At 31.9% G+C, this 18,219-nt stretch overlaps 2 protein-coding genes across 3 annotated transcripts; both read right to left on the reverse strand.

The window, feature by feature from the left end:
• Positions 1-1,333: 1,333 nt before the first annotated feature.
• On the reverse strand, positions 1,334-3,399 carry LOC111718217 (octapeptide-repeat protein T2). The gene is made up of 5 exons (XM_023493758.1): positions 3,303-3,399; positions 2,940-3,052; positions 2,368-2,606; positions 2,047-2,210; positions 1,334-1,724 (listed from the first exon to the last, which is right to left on the reverse strand). The coding sequence occupies exons 1-5, from the start codon at positions 3,329-3,331 to the stop codon at positions 1,568-1,570; spliced, it is 702 nt and encodes a 233-aa protein (XP_023349526.1). The 5' UTR covers positions 3,332-3,399; the 3' UTR covers positions 1,334-1,567.
• A 700-nt stretch (positions 3,400-4,099) lies between these two features.
• LOC111718255 (dnaJ homolog subfamily B member 6) lies at positions 4,100-12,321 on the reverse strand. Of its 2 annotated transcripts, none has more exons than XM_023493808.1 (6): positions 8,540-8,671; positions 8,152-8,263; positions 6,933-6,988; positions 6,398-6,623; positions 4,935-4,989; positions 4,100-4,539 (listed from the first exon to the last, which is right to left on the reverse strand). In XM_023493808.1, the coding sequence occupies exons 2-6, from the start codon at positions 8,260-8,262 to the stop codon at positions 4,202-4,204; spliced, it is 786 nt and encodes a 261-aa protein (XP_023349576.1). In that variant the 5' UTR covers position 8,263; positions 8,540-8,671; the 3' UTR covers positions 4,100-4,201. The 2 variants fall into 2 exon arrangements, with proteins under 2 accessions (XP_023349576.1, XP_023349568.1); XM_023493800.1 differs by lacking the exon at positions 8,540-8,671 and adding an exon at positions 12,104-12,321 and having other exon boundaries at positions 4,110-4,539.
• Positions 12,322-18,219: the final 5,898 nt, after the last annotated feature.

The following is an 18,219-nucleotide window of genomic DNA, read 5'->3' on the forward strand; positions in this document are numbered from 1 at the left end:
GCAATCTAAAATATCATAATATTCGTGGCTTATATTGTTAACATTGATGAAAGCTTTCAGGGAATTCATATTTTTGATCCAATTCACTTGGGAGGATTCGTAGAAGCCGTCTAAAGTTTGAAGATTTTAAACAATATTACGATTTGCGGGCAAAATTTATTTCTTAAATCGTTTTCTTGTGAAATTCTAACATTTTTTAAGACACTTTGTTGAATTAAATATCTCATTCGTCAAATTCTGAAGACTTGTACTACTATAATTTGGCTCAGTTACTTAAACAATTGTTAGATAAAAATTTGACAACGTGTAGGGACTCAGGAGAATGACTCTTAAATATTTATGTCTGTTTAAGATTTAATCTAATAAACATCTGATACAGAAAATAGGATAATTAGGTTTAGAATTTAGAAAGTTAACAGTTTAAATATAATTTAAAAATAAATAACATTTATATATTTTAACTACAGTGAAACCCTAAGTAATAATGAATCATTGCCTTTTTGCCTTCCTTTAATTATAAATGTCACAATGTGCAGTGTGCGCAGTGTGTACTGATTATTTAGAAAATTCAAAGAAAAAAAGAAGACAACAAGTCTTCTATTTATATTAGTGATCACTGTATAATTGTTATTTTTGTAGATATGCAATTAATTACAAAGGTATATTCATGTGTCTTGATAAAGTTGTTAAATCTATTTCATTTACCCGGAATGTAAAGGGTAAACTTTCATCTTTTTAGAAGACCCTCCATTTATAGAGTGCCTTGTGCGATTCTTAACGGTAACATTAAAAGTTTCGTATGATCAAGAACAAACCGAATCGGCCCACTTTTTCCATGGAGGGTCAACTGGAATTACATTGACAGTCCCTTTAAAGGGTGACTTTTAATTACATTGACAAGCCCTTTAATCTTACTCCTGACTATCTCGTATAATTTATGAATTTAGGCTAATTCAACTCTCAGCATAAATTGACAGATTTTATGCCTTAAATTAGTGGTTTTAGGTCACGGCTGCTGTAGTACAATATTATTATGAAATGTTTCCATATTATTCAAATCTTAAATTCAAATTTTTAACATTTATCGAGGGCAATAACATCAAATTTCCATTCCAATTAGAACTTGGACGGCAAAAATACTTCTATCTATAAATTCTGCGAAAACAACATCTTCCTCATCATAAATCAAGGTTTAAGAAGCATGATGTGAACCAGGCATGTAACTTTTTCAACAGAGGTCCTTTAACCACTGGATTATAGTCTTACTTTTTCACTATAGTACTTAGTATAAGTTTGTACTTTATTAATACGGTGGGTTATGCTGTAGTCTTTATAGTTTTAGTATAACTTCTAAGAAGACCGTTTTATTCTACATTGCACCTGAAAATAGTTCTCTATTCTATGCACTTTTTCTCTAGCACTATAATTTAGAATTGAACCGGCAAGAAGCCTTGTAATTGTAACAAAATCATATTTAACTATAATTTTAAGAGGTTATTTTTGCTTGAATCGCCAGGACTCTTTTGTTAGTTACACTCATATCAATGGTTGTATTATGAAGTCGACATTAGACATACACTTCCACGCAGCGCGCCGCGTGTCTTTCCACAATTTCCTGCGGAAAAGATTCACGGCAAACAGGGCATTCAACTTCGGTTTTTGTGTCGTCTTTGTCTGGTGTGTAACATCCTTCACATCGGGAGGCATGACTTTCTATCACAGATCTGGAAAAATATGTTTTTTAAATTTACAAATATCTTGTTGACTTACAAAGAAGATAAAGTTATTTATTTTGTGTTAAAAAGCACAAATGCAAACTACAACAATTCATTAACAAATCGTTGCATGATGTGAAAAAATCTTTTTAAATACCAAAAAAATTTACGTTTTCTCACGTTTTCTTGGAAATTATTTCCCTTTTTTAAAAATCACTTTGATCAACAAAAATCACTTTGTTCAACATCTAAAATTTGTATAAAAAAGTATAAAACAATTACCAATTCTAAAAGTTTACAAAAATAATTTCTATGTAAATAAAATACATACTTGGCAAAGTTTCTTCCACAAAGAGGACACTGGACAAGCCTGGAGGAGGATCCTTCACCATCCTTCCTCCCGCCCTCGCCATTCTTCCGTCCCTCACCACCACGGCGGGATGTTTGGCGGGCTTTAGATCCCGTCTCTTCTTTACCACTTCTTCTACTACTCGACTAGAACAAAATACTTTTTAAAACTAAAACCAACAGAATGTATTTTTTTCTTAATTATCTTTTTTATCATCCTAACTTCACTGTAAATTTTTTTGTAAATTCAAAGCCTATTGAGTATATAAATGACACTTTAGTATAAGATCAAAATAAAATCTACCTGAGTTGGTTTCTGATATCCAGCCCTTTCCGTTTCCTTCTCGACCACCTGAAGTTTACTTCTCGTCGACGATTTTCCAGTTGCCGCTGGTTTAGCCGCGCCGTTTTCCTTCAAGGTCACCTCTCCGTCGGGTTCACCTCGATCCTTTTGTTCTCCGCGCCCTCGTTCTCTCTCCCTTGCTCCAACACGTTCAGGAGTTCGCCCCTGGGTAGAGGCGGCAGTTCCAGCTCTTGCCCGACCTAAAATCAATCCTATAAATAGTAAATTCTAGCTCTGCACTTTATCAGCGTCTTGCATCAAAACAATCCGTTTTTTTACTCCTTAGTAGTTCAGCATTTCAACCGGATTTTTTTTAATGCGCCAATGTAAATCTAAATATAGCGGAAATTTGATAATTACTAAAAATGTTCTCTTTCAGGACAACAGATAAAACCAAAATTATCAAGTGGGTCGAAGCGCCCTGTAAGCCTAGTTTGGTAAATAATTTGCAAGAAATCCGTTTAAATAAACAGGAAAATATAATAACTTTGTTTGTTTTGAAAATGTATCAAGACTTCTCTATTGAATCAAACCTGAAGGTAGCGATGAAGGATGACCATTAGGTTCTGAAGTTTGTCTCCTGAAGCCGGGCCGGTCACTGGCTCCTGAACCTGTCTGTGCTTGCCCCATGGCATCTCCCTCAACCCTGTCAAATAAGAAAAGCCTTCAAAAAAAGGTTCAATGACAAGTTTATAAAAGAAGATTTATCGAATTGGCCTAAATTTACTTGATAAAGAGTTTTCTTTGGTTTTTGATGAGAAAATATTTAGTTTTAGGGGTTTTAAACTATTTTTTGAATTGAGTAAATAAATGAAATTTCAGGGAACAAATATCTGAAATAAAGGAAAACAGCTAGATGATCGTTTTTTGCCGCCAGAGTCTTGAAAAAAGATTACCTAGAACTTGATGGAGTTCTAAATCTCATTTCTCTTCTTATTCGTCCATCACCACCAACTACAGTCCTGAAACAAGTATATTAAAGAGACTGTAGACGAAGTTCATCTGAGTAAAATAAAGGACATTTTCCTCTTTCCCAACATTCTCAGAAAGGTCCATGATAGACCGCCATTACCCTCCCCCATCCAGCATATCATCAAGTATACTAGCTCTGAACCCTTACACAGTGTAATTGTCCGACATACTTTTTGAAAGTGTAATTAAACCTCATCAAATCAAGTGTAAATCTGTTGAAAGGAACACAAAATCGAATATCCAGACTGCCCAAAATAGTCCTACTGTAATCATGTTAATTTGTAATGAAAACAAGTTATTTTACATAATTTTCCCAAGGGACAGTTAAATAAATTAACATCCATTTACTTTACTGTAAAAACCTACGGTTTTCAACAAATCTCAAAATTTGACATTCTTTTGAAAAGATTTAAAAGAAATGTTCTTTTCTTAAAATGAAGAAAATACCCACGAGGTGTAAACACATTCATCTTTCTCTTTCTTTAAACATTTTAATCTTTTTATAACTTTATTTTGAGATTTTAGCTTTAAAATAAAATAAAAAGTCACATTTAACATCCTGATATTTGCAATTTTGACACATACACTATTTTAAAAAAATTATGACCTTTAAAATTATTTCTTTTAAATCAATCAGAAGTATTTAAAAAGATTCAGATATTATGATCAACTGGAAAATTTAAATAATCATAATAGAACTATGTAAAAAACAATAGAATTATGTACAAAATAATAGAAAATCACACAAATCTCTTATAAGCAAATATGAGATCACATCAACAGTCGTTTTTAATCTTTTAATTTGGATGCCTACACCATTTTCTTATCGAGTCACAGTCTTCGGAAATAACCTCTGCCAAAACTTTTTCTGAGCCCGATTCCAGTATCGTTTTGATATTTTTGCCACTAACCACCATGTCACCATTGACATTGCCAACAATGATGTTATGATCATGACCAACGCAATTGCTATTGCCAGAACGGTTGCCAATGATGATGCTACTGCTACAGTAGCTAACGCTCCTCCCAACGCCATTAGTACCGCTGTTGCTGCAGCCATTGCCGTTATTACGGCAGTTGCTGCTGTTACTGCAGTAGTCAATCCCATTCCCGCTGTAACTACAGTTGTGGCTACTGAAGCCACTGCTACTGCAGCTACCACTGCATTTTTATAGTATGTAATGAAACGCAAAATTTTGAAATTAAAATTCCCGCAAATTACAATTCATGAAAAAACCAAATATCAGAAACAATTTTATAACAAAGAAAAGGTAAAAGCAAAATGACTTTCCTATTGCCAACGGTACCATTCAAACCGTTGTTTCTTCATTAATGTGGATGATTTTTTTAGCTTATGAAGTGTGCATCTCCTTTGTTTACGACGCAATCACTCTACAGAGAAATTAATATTAAAATTTATCAATTTTGAAAGAGAGAATGTTGGATATCTCATAAATCTTTGATAAGACAGCTTTTGAGGGTACCTTTGTGAATCGGAAATAGCACTAAATAAATGTTGATTTACTTTAAGTCCCTTTCAATAAAATATGAATCACCTCCATTGAAGAAAGGATGGTTGTTGAAAATACTTGCTGCATGATTCTGATGTGCCTTAAGAAAAAAATCAAAATATAAGTTTTCAAAATGTTTTTTTCTCTAAATCCTTGATCATAATGATCACTTTGTTTTATTTGTTACCGCCGTTTGACCAACATTACCGACCTAGGATTCCCCCAACAGAGGCACGTATAGCTACTTTACGTCCCTTGGGACAATTAAGTAAAATAACCACCCGCTCTACAAGGTTTTCATGAAAAGATCGCGCATTTTCATTAAAACAAGTGATAAAATTGTGTAATGTGTAAAACTACAGGGTGGCCCAAAAAAAAGAGATTCGCGTTTTTAAGCCCCAATAATCTTTTACAATGACTCAAAATAGTGTCTTAGTATTCGAAAACCTAGAAAAATATGCTTAGAAACTGTAATAATCAATACTTAATTAGATTATTATGATGTAATTTCAAATTATTTCTGAAGGCCCCAATTTGATGCCATGCAAAAAATCGCCTGGTTTTCGGGTTCATCAAAACTGTTCTCAACCATTGAGGCCGGGATTGCTGCAATAACTCTCTTTTAAGGCTTCTCTTCACACCGTTTACACTTTGGATTTCAGAAAATACTCAAAACACAGAATAAAAATCTAAGGGGGTTCACATAAATGTAAAAGATTTTTATTGTTTCTTAAACAATTTTGGTTATCGTAAGTTAGCAGCGGAGAGATTTTCGAATATTCGACATAGTTATACGCCAAATAAAAGAATGGGACGGCAAAAAAAACGACCCCTTCAAAATTAAAAACTTTATGCAGGAGCAAATTGTCGATCCATTTTAACGATTAAAAGGGCTAACAAATCATCCTGTTTTTTTGGGCCACCCTGTACTTTTTAGGAAAATTAAAATTTTTACTTAACCACAGGTTCCCCCAACTAATTTTGCCCACAAAACATCCCTTGCTGCGCTTTCGATGTTTTGTAGGCAAAATTGGTCTTGGGATCCTTGGTAAAGTAAATTTCTTAACTTCCCAGTAAAGTAGTTTTAACCCTTGATGACAGAATAACGATATTGTATAAATATTCAAAGCAAGTAATTTTTTAAATAAAATGCTGGAATTTCAAATATTTACCGTGTTTGTCATTTTCGCGAAAAATGAAGATTTGATTGATTTGAGCTTGATTCCAATAAAAAATCAAATGTTTATAAAATTACACCCGAGCTAAGACAATACAAGAAGCACCAAAATCCATGTTTAAATTTTGGTTTTGAGAGGCGAAACTGGGGTGTAAACTTTTAAACTAGAATGAGGGAAAATTAATCTTAAAATTTCGAATCTTTCTGAGAGAAGTCATGAAGTTTTCGGTATTTTTGGTCTATTTCTTATTGGGGGAGGGCGATTCCCCCCCCACTCCTAGTTGTGCGTCAGTTGTTATTATTTTAAAAAAAATTAAAAACTTTGTTCTACCTGTTGGTGGAATCGTGTATGGAATGGGTCTCCGCCGAACGGATCAAGGAATGGATCGTGTCCGCCAAAAAATGTTTTGAAAAGATCGAATGGATCCCTGGGATGGAATGAGAAGTGTCTGGTATAGGTTGGAGTGTGGCTGGTTCCGCCTCCTCCACCCCCGCCTCCGCCACGGCGGAGCCCTTCCTCCCCTAACCGGTCATATACGCCTCGCTTCTCCTTGTCACTGAAATTATAAATATTAAAAAAAATTAATTAGAAGAAATTGATCATCGGTTAAAAAAATAAACGAACAAAAACTATATGAGGAAAAAAAACTGTAAAAAATTACATTTTCTCTGAATATCTATTTTTATCCGATTTTAAATTTCCTGGATTTTATCGAAGTTTTGTGTACATTGGCAGGCACAATATGATACGCAAATTCAAATGATCTAACCTTAATTCGAAAATCATAATATTTTAAAAACAATTAAAAACTTAATAATTTTCATTGAAAAACGGAAAATACTAAGAAAAGCAATAAGGATCTCACCTTAGAACTTCATAAGCTTCTCCAATTTCCTTAAATTTCTCCTCTGCGCCTTCATCCTAAATACACACAGATTTGTTAATGGTTTTGGAAAGTTTTTTTTAATTGAATAAAACTTCTAGCTTTTCAAGACTGGTGTATGTCAAAGTTTTCTTTTATTCATCTATGCAATAAATTTATCCTGAAAAAATGGAAAACGATCGCTAAAATACGTTCGTTTTGCATCGTTTTTAGATCGTTTTGGATCGTTTTTTTGCATATTTCTTCTCTTAGGGTCAAAATTTGTAAGAGAGGGAAATGTTTAGAAAAAAGAATTCTAAAAATATTTTCACTTTTTTAATAGTGATAAAAAATGTTTAGGTGAAAAAGCATTATTAGAACGACGGTCACCAAGTGGTTAGAAATTATTAATGGCCAGAAATAAGTACAATACAATGAAAACTACTTTTGCTTTAAATTATATTTGCTTTTAATTATATTAATATAATCGCATATAACTGTAGTTAACTGGGTCGGGGTTGTTTAAATACTTCTCCTATAGGGATTTTAGTTAATAAGAAAATTTAAGAAATCATTTCCAAGTTATGCTTAGTTTTTCCTTCAAATTATAGTTATAAAGTACAAATCTCATTTCCGTATTCATAATTTATGAACAGAGAGAGTTAGTTGAACTAGATACTCAACTACTGCTATAGTAATTGAGTATCTAGTTCAAACCTAATTAAACTAGTTTACTCTCATCCATAAATTTGTATCTTTAAAAAAAATGTTAACCAATAAAACTTTCAATTGCTTTCATTCTTCTTGTAAAATTGAAGAATTAATCTTTTTCATGTTGTTTTACGGAAATATAATCTTTTTACAGACGCTAAATCACTCATCGTGATTTATAAAATTAGTAATTCATGATTTTTGTACAATCTTCAATAATAAATGTTGTTTTTCTTATCAGTTTTAGAACAAACATATTACTAAGCTAATCCTAGAAATTGAATCATCTTTTCATGGAAGTAAATGAAAAGTGGAAGTTATAATTTCATATTTCATATTCTTGAAAACAATGTTTTTTATTTTTCTCATATAAAACGAAAAATCGAATAACCTTTCTATATTCTTTTTTTGCCCAGTAAATTTTTTTATTTTAATCTCTTAGTAGGAAAAAAAACTGAGTTAATCTGATATTTCTTAAAACGTCTGATTACAATGTTTAATAAAAACTTACCGTATTTTTATCTGGATGAAATTTTAGTGCCATTTTCCGGTAAGCTTTCTTAATGTCGTCGTCACTACTACCCCTCGATACGCCCAGGGTGGCGTAGTAGTCCTTACCCATCCTAGAATTAGAACAAATATAAGTTTAAACTTTACCAGAATCCGTCGCTAAACGTGATTTAGCCACAACTTCGAAGAGCATAACTGATACACTTTTACATAATATATTATTTGAATTATTTCTAGATTTAGCTTGTTCAAGCAGAGTTTGATTTTGACAATTTCCGTCATTGGTTCAGTGCAGTGCAGCAAATGCTATCTTAATTCATTCTCGATTAGACAAATATTTTCAGGACCAACCGTTGTAAATGGAGATTCACTTGAAATTACGTAAGTACCTTTACAATCATTAACCTGCAAAAATATCAGCTTTTTACGTGATTTCAATTCAAATTTGATCATGAAATTCTATAATAATCTGGAAGAAAATGTGATCTTAAAAACTACAACAAAAACATTGACATTTCTACATATTTCTTAATTATGATGAAAAATAAGACATACAATTTAAATTTCCCGGATTTTTCATGATCTTCTCCGTGAATTTTGATACTCTAGAATATTGACACTTAAGTTGAATAATACATGTTTGTACAATTGGAAGAATTCAAAAATATAATTTGCCCAACAAATTGTTTAGGATCAGACCTATTTAAAATAATCAAAATTTTGTCTAAGATTTTTAAGTTTATGCTCATTTTTAAACTCATTTATCTCACAACATGTTTTTACAATGTCAAGTAAATATTTTCTGACAAATTTAACCTAAAATTTTAAACACTTGGCGATGTCAGAAATAGAGACTGGCATCGAAATGTGATTTTTAAACATTCCAGTCTTTTTACTTTTTATTGGCTCCACGATAATCTATAATTGATTTCTAAATTATAAAGTCTAAATTTAAATTTATATAAGTTTGCAAACTTGTATATTGTGCACAATTTATTTTATATTCTTTTGGCTTACTCGTCTGCCTGTATCCAACAAACAACAAAACGGCTGAACCAATCGGGTCCACATATTTTTGTGGAACTCATATGACCCCATGAATGGTTTATCGAAGCTTAAAAGTGAAAAATGTTGCCTTAAAAATATTTTGGGTATTTAAAATTTTAGAAATCTCTCAATGATAACAGAAAAATCCCAAAATATCAAGATTTAGAATTACGACGAAAAATGAACGATTGAAAAGCAACATTTAAACACTAAAAAACGCAACAATGTCCATCTTTAGAATGGGGAGGAGTAGACTCTACCAAAATGCTAACTATCTAACTAGGCCTCTAGCCTAAGACAGATTGGCTATAAATAATAGACAATTTATGGGGAGGATATAAAAATAAAAAATGGGCGGGGAAAAAAGAAACGCCCATTTCTTTCAAAAATTTTAAAAGTGCGAAAATCTAGCAATATATGGTTGTGAAAAAAACATTCAATTAATTTCGAATAATTCTTAAAAATCAAATTCTAAAAGCGTAGAAAAAATCCTCTATTATCACTGTATTAAAATATTTCTACCTGCAATGTCTATTTAGTTTTTCATTATGAAGTATTTATATCAAACTTTTGGTCATATATTAGCATTCTTTGGAGCAACTTAACATTTAGCTCTGGGGGCAATTTAGGGGGGGGGGCTTATTAAAGCTAAAAAAATAAACGTTAAGGCACGTGACATGAATTTAAAAATTTCATTCTAAAAATTATCCCAAACCCCTTTTAAAAATACCCAGTTATGCTTTAGCAGCTGATCTTGTATTTGAGCTCCGGGTGATTTGAGAAAGTAGATTATTTGTTTAATGTTCTAGACCTTATACTCTTTGCAAATATCTGTTCAGGGGTGTACTTTTCAGACAAAACCCTCCCCCCTCCATACACAAAAATGTTTACGTTTTATGAATATTTTTTTTGTAGAATATCATAAAGTAGTATATTAAAACCTATCATAATGCTCTATCTAAATCCTCCAATCAAATCCTTTTTAACGAAAAACAATTGAAATTTGATTTTTTAACTAACTTTTTATAGCTTGAGTTATTTACTTTAAACGATTTAATAAACAGGGAAAGGTGGGATTTTTTTACTGTGAATTTAATGCAATACACCCTGTAATACTGCAATTTCGTCTTACTAAAAGAATTTATCGCAGGAAACCCTAAAATACTGCAATCTTTCAATATCGTCTTGCTAAGTGAACTTATCGCAGGGCACCCTGTAATACTGCAATATTTCAATATCGTCTTGCAAAGTGAATTTATCTCAGGACACCCTGTAATATTGCAATCTTTCAATATCGTCTTGCTTAGTGAATTTATCGCAGGACACCCTGTAAAGCTGCAATCTTTCAATATTGTTCTAAATTTCGGGACACCCTGTACAACTGAATATTTGTCTTGGGTGGTAAATTTAAGGACACCCTGCAATACTGCATCCTTTCAATATTGTCTAAGTGTGAATGTAGTTAACTATTTAAAACTAAGAGTATTTAATTGCACACCAATGTAAAACTATCAAAAGAGATATCTTTCAATATAGAGGAAGTAAATATGAAAAGTTCACAGAAAAATAAAGATTTTCAGACGGCATTAGGATCGTCCCTGAAATTTGATTTAATAGTATCAAATAGAGTACCAAAAAAGGTATTAAAAGCTTTTAAAAATGGGGTCTAAGTTCTTTTATATGCTATAATTGCCATAGATATTTGGAATTTTAATAATTCTTTATAAAAAATTTATATAATTTTTTAGCTTAACTTATTAATCCATTTTTAAGGTCAAAAAGAGGCAGAACACAATTAAAAAATTACAAGAGGCAGCCAAACCTCCAGTGCTTTAACAGGCCCAAAGAAATCCCAAGTACAGGGTGTCTTAAGAAACATGTCAGTCGATGAGTAATTTTGAAGGTCTTCTTTCATAAACTGTATTAGATATTAAAGCTTTTTGCATTTCAATTCACTGAAAAAAATCTTTTATTCAACATTATTTAATTTTTAAATTAGTTTTACAATTGTATATGTGACAAAAAAATCTTTTATTCAACATTATTTAATTTTTAAATTAGTTTTAAATATAATATTTTTATTATACTTAATTTGGTATCAAACAACTTTTAAAAATCATGAAAGAAGACATTTAAAACTTCACACCAACTGACATGTTTCGTGGCACACCCTGCATCTCTTCATATTTTGACCAGAAAATTACTCCAAGGTCCATTTTCTAGAAAACTATGTAACTATGCCGTCCCACATCTTTTTGTCGGAAATGCCTGAAATGTGTCAAATATCTTTAAATAGCACACAGGCCGAAGTGAGAGCTTTTTAACAGTGCTTGACCTTGATTTTAATGATCCTTGAAACAAACTAAACATCAAAATAAGGAAATGAAACTCTCTGATTTATTATTCTTGGGAACAAAACTTTAAAATGTAGAAAAAAGATATTTCAAATATCGAACTATATCATTGTAATAAATATATATAGTAACAAACCCCATATCTTGTAAACCTGAACCTACCTGAATATATATATATATATATATATATATTACGTTATAATCACCTGGCCGTATTATTGGGCAGTTAAATCTTAATCTGTACATTATACCAAAATACAGTTAGTTGAATATGATATTTGTTTGATTACGGTCAGCATGAAAAGAGAGTTGTAGGATTGATACAGACTGAAGTATTATTGGAGTAAGGTATTTAGTTCAGTAGTATCACAGACAATTGATTCAATTACTCCTAAAGGGTTTGCTAACATAATTTCAAGTGACCCATCACCTAAAGAGTTACATGTTTGATTAAGTGACCCATCACCTAAAGAGTTACATGTTTGATTTACAATAGTAACCTTTACACCTTTGTCAAAAAAAACTCAAGTTGGTTTAAGATAAATAACTTACTTGTTACAATTCTGTCTCAAGTTGGTTTATGATATGCAGTGCAATTCTTCCCCTTAAACGTTTGCAGCTCCATGTGTAACTGCTAAATATTTTTGTGAACAGCTCCTTACATCTTTGTTTACATTTAGCTTGAGAGTTACATTGTAAACAAAGAGAGGGTTATATGCTGTTTGTATATACACTATGTATACAATGCTCTTCTAATCCTTCTGAACAATCTGAAATTAAAAAATTACATTTTTGTCAGAAAAAAAAAACGTTTTAGGGTTAAGATTTGTTTTTGGGACCTTCTTATTAGTGATCGACACTTCTTTTCCAAGATAAAGACTAATCTTCGATTAAAAAAAAATTATTTCAATCATAAACAAACTTAGAAACTCATAAAACTTGTGCAAACAATATAGTTTAAAATCATCAAACAAAGGAATTGAGTCTTTGCCACAAACTCAAATTTTTAATTGCTCCATATTTGTGCAAGCTATTGGTATGAACCTTTGATATTTCAAATTTAGATGATTTATTATACTATAAACCGAGAAATAACCTTGAACCTGTCGTTGAATTTTCATAGGATCGACCCTCCACTTAAATAGGGGTATGCCAGATTCACAATGGTGATTAATAAGGTGCAATATTATAACCCTTCTTATAACTGTAAATATAAAGACAATTGTTATAATAAAGCTGTGAAACTTAATAGTCCTATGATCATGAAACACTTAATACACTGATTTTTCAGCTGCAGGTAAAACCATTTCATTGCTTTATACAAATATACATAAGATTACTGAAAGGGACTGTATAGGAAAAATGAAAGGGGTATAGGTTGAAACCTAAGCATTTTAGGAGTTTATCGAGCCGGCAGTGCAGTATACTGGACACGTGATATAGACGGAGTCACGTGATAATGATACTGAACTGCCATTTGTGGGAGTTCTGGTCACATAATACGGACGTACAAATATTATTATCAATTATATCTATTAAAAATTAAAAATCATTAAATTCAAAAAATAACAGGAGCAAACCTAAGTTTCTTAAGCTCCTCTGGGATATCGTTGTTTTCAGATTGGTTGTGTATTTGCTGATTATGATCCGTTTAAACCTACTATTTTTATACAAAATTTTATATATATTAACTCCTAAAATGCTTAGGTTTCAGCCTATACCTCCTTTCATTTTTCCTTTACAGTTCCTTTAAATGTATTATTTCTATTCCACAGTTTGATGTTCCCCACTGTATAAAAAAGAGTAAAGTAGTAAATATAACCACCTGGTTGTAAAGTAGAAAGATGACGTAAACTACCCAGCTCGGCTAATATTGTTATACCAAATATGGAAGTATAAAACCACGGAGATCCTTTAAACTAGCGTATAATCGGTATCGTTTATACGCACATAGGATAAACTAGTAGAAGTGTTCATCCCCCCCCCCCCACACATCTTTCTGAGGTCCTTTTTTCCACTTTCTCAGATAGCAAGATACAATTAAGTACATGGGTCTATACATTATATATTCCTCAAAAACCAGTCCCAACATGTCCTTTAAAAAGCTTTCACCCCTAAAAGTTATGCGCGTTTTTGGGGGAAAATGACTTTTTGGGCACTAAAAGGTATAATCAAAAAGTGTGAAAACGTAAATTTAAATTTCCAATTCCTCCCTTCCCCCAAAAAGCATCGAAAATCGAAGTGGTTGTTGTTAAAATATAGATAAACCCCTGACCAAGTATTTGCTTGGTTTCTTTAATTCTTGTAATTTGATGAATAAAGGGAAGGAAAAAAGTATTTTTGATCTTAAACGTTTCATAGATGCTATATTCTACACTCTACAGTTTAAGATTGTTTTATTGATCATAATCTTCAGAAGGAAAGTCACGTCTAAATTTCTACTTAATCTAATTAAAGAGGCTGTGGTCGTGATTTCAAGTTACCCTTCTCATATAAAGGTGCGCACCCGATTCACAACAGTGCTTTTTAAACCTTTGTATATATAAATATTATGGAGATATCCTTATTTATCTATTTTTAATTGCAGGTTCTCTACTTATGCTTTGCGCATTTATGCCCTAACGACAAAGAAGGAGATAAAAATGAAGTCAGCTAGCGTCTACAATGTACATCCCTTTAAAGAAGGAGATAAAAATAAAGTCAGCTAGCGTGTACAGTCCCTTTAAAGAAATGACATCATATATTGCACAAAGGTTAAGCAAGGAACAAAGCAAGGTTTGCACCAAGAAATTACCTAGAAGGGTTGAATGGACCGAAACCTAGGAGTAAAGATGAAACATTTACCAAGAGATAATGTTTTAATATGGTTTGATTTGATTCAAATCTGAACCGTTTGGTACTTTCATTGCAAGGCCACATTTGAAAAAAATCAATTTTTAGCTAATAAAAAGATATCTCATTCACCCTTGATCAGAGAAAAGTTTAAAGAGCGAAGTTTTAAATTACTTAAAATAATTAAGTCTTGGTAATTAATATTTATATTTACTCCTAGTAATCTTGGTAACTAATCATCTAATGTTTAAACTTACTTCTAGTAATCTAGGTAACTAATGTTTATATTTACTCCTAGTAATCTTGGTAACTAATGTTTATATTTACTTCTAGTGATCTAGGTAACTAATGTTTATATTTACTCCTAATAATCTTGGTAACTTATGTTTTATATTTAAACTCCTAATAATCTTTTCAACTTATGTTTATATTTACTCCTAGTAATCTACATCATTTGGTGTTGCATCTGTTTTTGCACTTTAGCTCCACCACTGATTAAGCCTCAATTTGGCGAAGTGCAAAATCTGAATTAAAACTTGGAAATTATATGCTAATTCTAACAATTATGCATGGAAAAATTAATTGATTACCAAAACGTTGATGAAAAGCTTTTGATTTGCTCATTCTTAATAATAAAGAACAAATCTTTATTAATTATTTTAACAATAGTATTGAAAAATATCTAAAATTGACGTGATTGAGCAGTACATCATAGAGAAAGGAAACGAAGAGGTAAAGCTTACCTCAGAGGTACACAACTGACCACCTTATAAATTAATAGAGTGGTCGGTTGTGTACATCACGATATGTTTACGTATCCAACACTGTACACTTGTAAATAGAGTGATCGTATTAAAAGAGGGGTCGGTTGTGTACATCACGATATGTTTACGTATCCAACACTGTACACTTGTTAATAGAGTGATCGTATTAATAGAGTGGTCGGTTGTGTACATCACGTTATGTTTACGTTTCCAACACTGTACACTTGTAAATAGAGTGATCGTATTAATAGAGGGGTCGGTTGTGTACATCACGTCATGTTTACGTTTCCAACACTGTACAATTGTATATATAGAGTGATCGTATTAATAGAGTGGTCGGTTGTGTACATCACGTTATGTTTACGTATCCAACACTGTACACTTGTGAATAGAGTGATCGTATTTTTAGGAAGGATTTTATGGAATTGATAAATTTTTTGTTTTTCTTTCTTTAATTAAAGAGAATTCGAGGATGATGACTGCAAACATTTGACAATTTTACAATAAATTTTAAGGATTTTAACACAATTAGAAAATATTTTGTCATTCTTGGCTTAACATAAACAAACAACTGAACTGGAATGTACTGCAGTATACAGACCTGTGTTTACAATTCATATAAATTGTCTATCTAAATATCTATACACAACCAACCACTCTATTAATTGATTAATACGGTGGTCGGTTGTGTACATCTGAGGTACTCTTTACCTCTTCCGTTTCCTTTCTCTATGAGTTCATATTCACTAAATATTACACAGAGACCAATTTCACTTAATAAATTGACTTTAAAGCAACTGTTAAAATTGTTATCTTTTACACAACATCAAATACACTCTAGTATTTAGGCTGAATTGCCAGATATTTATCGTTTACAAGATTGGGTGGTTTCGTGTTGGTTTGAAATCAATAAATGTTCGTATCTGATACAACAGTATTGAAACATATATGCGGATATATCTTCTGTAGACCCTGACACCCTAACCGGCCCATTTCCCCCCTTTTTTTGATACTTATAACTCAAAAAAATTCCTATTTTAATCAGGATATTGGAAAAAAAAGTTTATTTAAAATTTCATAATCTAACATGAAAGAAGATGACGATCTAATAAGTTAAAATTCAGAATAGTTCATTAATTTGTATTTTGATTAAATTAACAAATTGGTCAAGTTCTTAAAGAACTATCCTCTGTTGTTAAGTATTCTCGTACTAGGCTTTAAGGGCGCTTCGCGGCTATCTTCTATTTCAATTGTGAACATTTTCTCTTTGCATAAATTGTGAAACCAAAACAAAAAAGTTGCGGATTTTATAAAAGATTTCGTGAATTTTCAACATTTAATGAAAATCGAATTTTTGAAATTTTGATCTTCTATAAGTACTTAAACATGGAGGAAACTAAATATTAAATATTTTAACTAAACATAATTTTATTTACTCAAAAAAATGGTTTAAAGGAATAAACATTTAAAATCTAAAAATTATTTACTCGACATTTTTTGCCCTGTGTGATCCACATAAAATGACAAGGGGTTGATTGAAATATATTTGAAAGATATTTTGCACCAATTTAGAATTCAGAAAATTCTTTGTTTAATTGTAAATAAATTCAGCTTTTACGAGTAGTATTGTTGATTGCTATGCATTGCTGAAAGACGGTTGGGTGTTTTAATTAAAACACAACAGTGGTCAAATTTAGGCGTCAGTGAGACATTTCTTACAGATCTCTTAATATTATATTAGAAATACAAAGCATATATAGTTTACTGGATTAGGAATACAGCTATGTCTGGAAACTAATTTTTTTCAGTAAAAGTCAACCCACTTAATTTAGAATGTTCCACCCAAGCTAATGACATTCCTGTGGTTCTTCCAAGTTCCACAACCAAAGGTTGAGGTAAATCGGTCAAGGGGTTTCTGAGTTATGATCGGAAATGCAAACCAACAAACAAACTGACAGACAATTTATATTTATAGATATACAAAAATACTGCTATATCATACTATCCTGGGGACCCAGCGTTGCCCTGGTTACTCAAAGTGACTCCCGCCATTTACCCGCATTTGGTCGAAACTAAATTTTGCTTTTAAAGTCGATCCAGGTCGACAGAGATTGCAATTATAACTATAGATTATCTCGACATTTTACCGCCAAAATAAAAATATAATACTCGAAAAAAAACTAGTATTTTCTGCAGGAAAATTCTTCTATTGGCCTTATTCAATTTTTCAAAATGATTCAGTCTTCTTAAATTTTCTAATTAGTCCCGAAAATAGTAATTTAGACCGATTGACGATCTAATATGATGTGGGACACCCTGTAGCATTTTCATAACAAAAGATAAAAAATTACTGAATCATACGTGTTAACTGTATAGCCGTTTTAAACATGATTGACTGATGCAGCGATCCATGATATTAAAACAAAACTTTAACATTTCTAAAATCACAGAACTACTCCATTATCAATCCTAATTTTATTGTGTAAGGAGAGGTCGTGGGTACGTCCTTGAATAGGTTTTTGGACTCCCCTCCCCTCCCCCTCTCCTATCAATTATGTACATGAGCAAAAAATGTATTTTTTATTTTAGGTTAGGTTAAGACAATTTCTGGGCCGAGCACTGCAACTAGGGGGGCTGAGCACTGCGGCTAGGACAGGCTAGGGGGCCGGGCGCTGCGGCCATATGACCACATGTTTTACATACGAGATCCATGTACAAAATTGATAGGAGGGGGAACGGAGGGGGGTCCAAAATTCGTATATTAGAAATACCAAGGTTGTGGATTTTTATGCAGCAGAAACGAGAAAGTGATTGGACACAAATGATTTTGCATCTCAAGAGAAACAACGAAAATATCTTCCTCATTTTACAAGGGTACCTAATTGTGAATCGGGCATTTAACTCATCTCCGACAGCTATAGAATAAATAAAAATTCTTCTAACATGCCATTTAAAATCCAAACTTTATAGTCTGTAAAAAGGCCACAGAACAAAATTATACCAATATTATGGGATATAAACCAGAATTATTAGAGAGGGGGATTCAGGGGGGGGGAAAATCTGAAGAAAATT

This window comes from Eurytemora carolleeae, unplaced genomic scaffold, assembly GCF_000591075.1.
Source record: "Eurytemora carolleeae unplaced genomic scaffold, Eaff_2.0 scaffold161, whole genome shotgun sequence".
In the NCBI taxonomy this organism is placed as follows: domain Eukaryota; kingdom Metazoa; phylum Arthropoda; class Copepoda; order Calanoida; family Temoridae; genus Eurytemora; species Eurytemora carolleeae.